At 48.4% G+C, this 7,756-nt stretch overlaps 1 protein-coding gene across 1 annotated transcript in view; it reads right to left on the reverse strand.

The window, feature by feature from the left end:
• The window catches only part of TMEM62 (transmembrane protein 62), a 47,111-nt gene extending 40,152 nt beyond the window's left edge, over nucleotides 1–6,959 (reverse strand). The window contains exon 1 of the mRNA XM_074955626.1: nucleotides 6,716–6,959. Within this exon, the coding sequence (XP_074811727.1) occupies nucleotides 6,716–6,895 (180 nt within the window). The 5' untranslated portion in view covers nucleotides 6,896–6,959. The remainder of the gene's footprint in view (nucleotides 1–6,715) is intronic.
• Nucleotides 6,960–7,756: the final 797 nt, after the last annotated feature.

A 7,756-nucleotide genomic window follows, 5' to 3' on the forward strand; every position in this document is an offset into this window, starting at 1 on the left:
TAGTAAAATGAAGACTCACTTTTTAGTCACTTATTTGCTGAAAAATTAAAGGTAGGTAATATTTTATTTTTTAAAAATATGCTGATGTAAGATTGACTTTTTGTGTATGTGTTCCTCACATTTATCACACACTGCATTACTGACCTATGGTAAGAAAAAAAAAAGTAGTTTTCCCTACTCAACGTATATATCGTAATGTCCCCCGGAATGCAAACAAGAACCACTCCCTGCTATCTCCTTGAAAATAATCATGAATATATAACAGGGCCTGGGAGCACTGTGCAGAAAGGAGTGGTTGTTTTTTTTTTTTTTACACAGCAGTGACATAACCAGGCACTGGAAGGAATCAGTTTCAGTCCTCCTTAGCTAAAAGAAAGTTGGCTGTAATGTAGAGTATGGAGGTTGTTGAAGTAGAAAGATTTGAAAGTTATGGAGAGCCTCAGGACTCCATGAGAATCACAGAAGATCCCAGGGATGGGAGAAGGAAAAATCTCAACATGTGCCAAAATGACAGCTGAACTGGAGGAGTGACCATGTGGATGAGGGAGGTGATTCCATCTGGGGGAAAAACAAACCACATATTCAAAATATCTATAACATAAGTGACAGTTTAGACTAGTGCACAACTAATATAGAAATGTCAGACATGTCACAGGAAACATTTACAGAACTGCAGGATAGCAGGAGAAAGCAAAGCAGGAAGTGTTCATACAGATAAAGGAAGGGCTGTAAAAAAGGCCAGAATACTGATCATGTGGATTTATATCTAGACACTGATCTGGAATTAGCCTTGTGGAATCACCAGGGAGCCAGGAGCATATTTCCCCCAAGATCAGAAGCTATTTTGGATTTAGCCTTTGGAAATTAATCAAAGCGGGTTAATGATAAAGCAGCTGTTAAAGATTTATACATGGCTGATAAGATTGCAGATTTAGTAAAGATATATTTGAAAGTCAGGAACATTTCAATATTATTGAAATTAAAGACAAAACTCTCTCTGCAGAGATAACTTCAGTGTAGGTAACTTGAGTTCACACCTCTTTAATTAGCCTAGATTGAGTGAGAGCAGCCAAGCTGCAAAATAACACTCTCAGAAACAAAGGGCTGGAAGGGACTCAAGAGGTTAGTTCAGAGGTTCCCAAACTATGGGTACCCCAAATGAGGTCATGCCATCAGCAGATGGGATCATGGGTCCAAGAGGCCAGAGTTGCCTGAGAGACAATGCAATCTGCCCCTGAACCTGGCCAGACTTTCTCCACAATCACTATGCCAGGAGGCTACCATTTTTGTCTACAAAACTGTGGCCTCTTTATGGTGTTACCTCACATGTATGGTGTGTGCAAGGTCACACTGTGCAGAGGCCACTGTTTTGTAGATCAAAATGGCAGCCTCATGGGGTGGTATTTGTGGAGCAGTTCTGGACACACTGGCTATGCAAACACCAATTTGGACACTTGCACTGTCCAGCTATGCGAGCAGCCAGATGAGAGACTTCAATACAGAAGCTCCTTATCTGTGGGCAGCAGCCTTATCAACAGAGCATCCCCGCTGCTGGAGCAGGCAGGAGCCTTTGATAGCCTTTTCTGAGATGGGAATCTGCAGTGGCTTGTAAACTTCTTAAGGTGGGACCTATATCTTCTTTTATGTCACGCTGAGTACCCTGCTGGCACTCGATAAAGAATCATTGTAAGTCACTGTCTCTGTGCTGCCCTAGTATCACCATGCAGGGTCTTCCTAAGTCTTGGCCTCATTTGCTTAACAGTGAATTCCTCTTGCTCATTTGTGATAAGAGGCACAATGGACTCATTTTTACACAGAGTATCTGCTTAAACCTCTGGCAGTGAGTCTAGTGCAAAGAAACATGTTTGCAAATACGACAAGGCTTTCTTTGAGTATGGCTTCACCAGTGTTTTGGTCAAGAACGAAGAAATGCCAAAGTGCCTGCAATGTCACACAGTGTCATCTAGCAAAAACATGAAACCTAATAAACTTGAGTCACATTACGAAACTCCTCACAAGGAGCACGTTGGAAAACCAAAGGTCATTTTTCTAGCGCTAGAAAGAATTCTTTCACAACAACAATCACAATTCTAGAGAGCCATGTCAGCCTCTGACCAGGCTCTAGGCTTCCTTTGAGGTGAGTTACTACATCACACATGCCTAGAAGCCTCACACAACTGGACTTTGATTTTGCCACCTGCAAATCAATATGGTGAACATGTGTGGGAAACAGAGGCAAACCAAACTCAAAGCCATACCAGTCTCCAACAACACAGTGAAGCAAAGGATTGAGGCAACAGCTGCAGATCAGGAAAAAAAACTGGTGGAGCACCTGAAAAAATAGATTTGCTTTTGTTCTTCAAGTTGATGTGAGCACTCAGGGCCATAATGCACATTTCTTGGCTTATGTGAAAGGAGAAAGTGCAATTCCCAAAGGCATTCTGTTCTCTCTCCCTCTTCCCAGACATGACACAGCACAAGGGATATTCAATGTGCTACATGCAAGACAAAAATATACCATGTTATCGTCTGATGGGCTTTTGCACAGATGGAACTCCACCTATGACAGGCCACAAAGCAGGTCTGTGTGCCTTGGTAAAGAAATTTGATCCTTCTGCTGTGTGATTCACAAAGAACACCTAGCATCTAAAGCTCTGAGTCCAGAGTTAGGGGAGTTTTGCACCAGATCATGTCTATTATGAACTACATCAAGATTCAGCCTCTTCGCAAGTGTCTGTTTGCAAAACTGTGTGAAGAAATGGGGTCCGATCATGATGTGTTGCTCCACACTGAAGTTCTTGAGAGGCTCTTGAGAGGATATGCACTGGTATGATTTTTTGAACTAAAAGACAAGCTGCATGCATATGCAGTGGTCTGCAAAAAGAGTGAATTCACTGATTTTCTATGTGACCAAAGAAAGATGTGCCTTCTTGCCTATATCACAGACATATTTGGGAAACTGAATGAAATGCATACAAGTCTGCAAGGAAAGAACACCCACATCCTTCAGCTGAGTGATCAAATCACAGGATTCATGAAGAAAATTGTTTTCTGGAAGACTAATCTATTGAAGACAAACTATGAATCCTTCCCACAACTTTGCAGGTTCCTGACTCACAATGGAATTATTCAACCTCCCACACAGGTGATGGCTGAGCTTCTCAGCCAGCAGGAAGAAGAGTTTGCATCCTTTTTCCCCCAACCTAGATGTGACAAAGTATTTTTGGGTGCGAAATTCCTTTCAGTGCAAGCCTGATGCCATGGATTTGGCAGCTCATCTAAACTTCCTGCAATTGATTCTTGCGAGAAACATATGCCCAACTTTCTCTCCCAGAGTTCTGGTTCACTGTCAAGAATGAATATCCTGCACTCTCAACATACACCTTCAAACTGATGATGCCATTCTCGAGCACATAGTTATGTGAAGCTGGATTCAGTACACTTGTGTCCATCAAATCTTGGTACTGATCTACCGTTGATGTCATATCAGAGATTAGATGTGCAATTTCTACCACGCCACCGGATTTTGAGAGGCTGTGTCGCAACATGCAAACTCATGTCATATTACAGCATATTAATTAATGTACTTAATGTGTAAATTCCTTGGATTCCTCGACAACTATGTTGCTTTGTTCCTGTCTGAGGTAATAGGAAACAGTAAGTCTGAAAGTGGGGTCACACAGGCAAAAAGTTTGGGAACCCCTGAGTTAGCTGTAGAGTGACTAGTAAATAGAGTGACTGTGTTAGCAGCTGACAAGTTGTGCTAACCTGAGCTGTAGCAGATACCTCCTGGTAGGCCAATCACCTTGAGTTAAAAGCACCACCAACATTGACTCAAGGTTTTTGATATGTGGATGGGACTTGAGTTGGGCAGCACTTGATTTTAAACTGAGTTAACTCTACAATGATAACAAACACTGCATGAGTTGAAGAAAAGTAACTTAAAATAACTTATCTGGAAAACCCATAGAAGAGGAGTGGGAGGAAGAATAGGAGGACAAAGTTTGGGAACCTTGGTTATACACAAGGAGCTCCAGTTGAAGTTAGTAAATTACTGAGCATATATACAGGGGCAGATTTTTTCCCTAAACCTACCAGAATAAAAGTGAAGTGTCAAAGGTAGCATATAGCTCAATTAAAAACAAAACAAAAACACATATCAACAATAAATAGGAAGCTATTACCACAGGAACCTATTAATAGATACGAAAGGTGGATGAATCATTACGAAACAGTCAAAGAAAAAATAATTACAAAGAAGAGTATAACTGAGCAGCAGCAACACAGGACATCTCAGCTGAATTTATTGTAAGTACATAAACAATTGGTGCACATTAAAACACTAAGTGTCAATGGATCTAAACATTTATATAATCTTATGGATATGCACTGTACAACAGAGACTTGAGAAAAAATGAAGGCCAAGGAAAGGTTTCAGATATGACAACCCAGTTCAGATGCTATCAATGAGTTTTACACTAAAATCTTAAATTTGGTATTTTTAGAAAGTTTTATATGAAACCCAACATGAATTAAAAAGTGTTTTAACTTTTTATTATATTTAGAAGTAATAACTAATATTAATTTTTTATGCTAGAAAGGAATTTAACCATTTCCCTCAGTTATATAATTCCCAGAACAGCACCACCATTGAGGGCAGAATGCCTCTGATGTCTCACTAGAGCAGGGGTGGGCAAACTTCAGCCCGCGGTCTGGATCCAGCCCCTCTGGGCTTTGGATCTGGCACGCGGATTTGCCACCCCCTTGGTGCCGTGGACCAGGCGCTGCTCCGGGAAGCGGCCAGCACCACATCCCTGTGGCCCCTGGAGGGGCAGAGGGCTCCGTGCACTGCTTTTGCTTGTCGATGCCTCCCCTGATGCTCCCATTGGCTGGGAATGGGGAACCGCGGCCAATGGAAGCTTCAGGGGAGGTACCCACAGGCACGTGGAGTCCTCTGCGCCCCCTCCCTCAGGGGCCGCAGTGACATGGTGCTGGCTGCTTCCCAGAGCGGTGCAGGGCTGGGGCCGGGGCCGGGGCCGGGGCCAGGGCCAGGGCAGCCAGTCAGGGAGCCTGCCCTGGCCTCCGTGCGCGCCGCTGCCATCCCGGAGCCGCTCCAGGTAAACAGTGCCGGGTCGGAGCCCTCACCCTGACCCCTCCTGCACCCCACACCCCAAATCCCTGGCCTCAGCCCCCTGCCGCACCCCTCCTGTACCCCAACCCCCTGCCACACCCTGCACCCCAACCCCTTTCCTGAGCTGCCTGCCGCACCCTGCACCCCTCCTGCACTCCAAACCCCTGTCCTGAGCCCCCTCCTGCACTCCACAACCCTCCCTGCACCACTGCCCTGAGCCCCCTCCCGCACTGTGCACCCCCTCCTGCACCCCAACCTCCTTCCCTGAGCCCTCTCGTACACCCCACACTAGGGTGACCAGACAGCACGTGTGAAAAATTGGGACGGGGGTGGGGGGCTAATAGGAGCCTATATAAGAAAAAGACCCCAAAATCGGGACTGTCCCTATAAAATTGGGACATCTGGTCACCCTACCCCACACCCCGCCTGTGCCCCAACCCCTCGCCCTGAGCTCCTTCCTGCACACCGCACCCCCTCCCACATCCTGCACTCCCTCCCACACCCCAACCCCCTGCCCCAGCCCTACATTCATGGCCCTGCAAGCAATTTCCCCACCCCAATGTGGCCCTCGGGCCAAAAAGTTTGCCCTAGGGTATTAACCCTTGACTTAGCTGGATGAGCTCCCTTATCTTTCATATCTGCTTCAAACAAAGAGACATAGTCCTCCATCCAGTCTGGTAAACTAGTCAAGCCCCATCAGTTATAGTTAACTGTGAGAGAGACTGGGAAAAGGAAAGTATTTCCCAAGGGAAAGATGCCAGAATTTAGCCTAAGGAAGATCAACACTGTCAACTTGCCAGGAGCTTGAGAGCTGCAACAACTTGCATAAATAGGAGCAGCTTGCAGACACTCTCATCATTATATAGAGGAATAACCCACATCAGGTCCTGGCAAACACCTCTACACGTAACAGGAGGCCACGAGCCACATTTTGCTCACCCCAACACAGGGCTGGCACCTATCCTGATATTTTTGGTAACACGTCAATGCTGTTAAGAGATCTTGCATCCAGGAACCTGGCCTTGCAAGAATATTAACGCTTCCAGGGCCTGCAAAACTTCAGCATGTTGCGCCATGATGACATTTCAATACAACATTCCCCCAGTACAACATGAGTGACATGCGCATGGAACATCACACCGGAGCCCACTGCCATTTCACCATGATATAGGCCATCGCCTCACAACTTCAGGGCAGAATCACCACTAGAACCGGTCAAAAACTGACAGACATTTTGAGAGACTTTGAAAATGAACTACATTTCAACCAAACACTTCTAATCCCTCGCTCTCATGGCCGTGCATCACCATGGCTATGACATCCCCCGACGTCACACCATTCACTGCCACGCTGCTAGCACACACCACCGCCACGCCACTCTACCTCAGGGGAACCCCTCTGACGCCAGGGGGAGGCCGCCAAGCCAAGCGGCCACGCTTCCCCGCCCCGAGACATCGCCATGGTAACGCTCAGGCTGCCCCTCCCTACAGGCCTGAGACCAGCGGCCACCGAGAGGGCAGCGCACCCCGCTGCAGCCGGCCGCCCCGAACACGGAGCCCGGGATCCTGCCCCGCCCCCACTCACCTGCACCACCCAGAAGAGGTTGGAAGCCTCTGGCCCGGGGGCCGGCTCCCGAGCGAAGGGGCGGCGCTGGCCTAGGCGCTGAGGCCCCGCTGGGCCGTACCAGTCCAGCAGCAGCGACACCAGGGCCGCCGCCAGCAGCCCCGCCGCCAGCCGCAGCATCCTCTCCGGCCCCACAACCATTCACCCACCCCGGGCAGCACCTGTCGCTGCGGCCACCGCCTGCCCTTCTCCGGGCCACCCCGCTAGCTTCACCGCTTCCGCCCCGCATCGGCCCGGCCAGAGCGGGCCCTCGCGCCAGGGCTTGTCAGGCCGCCACTTCCTCCCATCTATGGTCTTCTTGGAGGACTCCTGTTTCTCCCTACGCTAATCTTGTTCCCGTTGCAGTCAGTGGGGGAGGGGAGAGGTGCCAGTTAGTTGAATGGGACTACAGCTCAACGCATTGAGTCTAGCAGGCCTTGCCAAGCGTCAGTACTGTGGGGGAAGGAGGCCTCCTTCCTGCGGAGCCTGTTTTTATATAACATGTCATGTTTTAATGCATGTACTCCCCCATTGTCAGGCTGATGGATTTTGCTGCAAATGTTTTATCTTTGATTCAAATATCTCACCCATCATTATGTGAAATTTCCCCCACAGGTGTTGGTCCCAGCTTTGTCCCCACTGGAGCCAAGGGTGAAAGTGGGCCGCTACGGCGTACTGGTAAAAAGTGGCTGCCGGTACTGGCCTGTACGCAGCCAAAGTTAAAGCGCTGTTGCAGCAAAGGACCCTGCTGCACTTTAAAGTCATTGCCCCTTATGCCCCCCTGGGCCACTGACTTGGGGGGGGGGGACGACAAAAGGGGCATCTGCCCCGGGGCCAGCTATTTAAAAGGGCCCGGGGCTCCCAGCCACTGCCACCGTGACCACAACAGCAGCCGGAGCCCCTGGTGGCACAAGCTAGGCAGCACGGATGGGCTAGCTAGGGGAGGCTGACTCCCAGCCCTTCCACCCAAGGCCCCACCCCTTCCGCTTGAGGCTCTGACCCTTCTGGGTGCCCAGAGCCAGG

This window comes from Natator depressus, chromosome 6 (assembly GCF_965152275.1).
Source record: "Natator depressus isolate rNatDep1 chromosome 6, rNatDep2.hap1, whole genome shotgun sequence".
Lineage (NCBI taxonomy): Eukaryota > Metazoa > Chordata > Testudines > Cheloniidae > Natator > Natator depressus.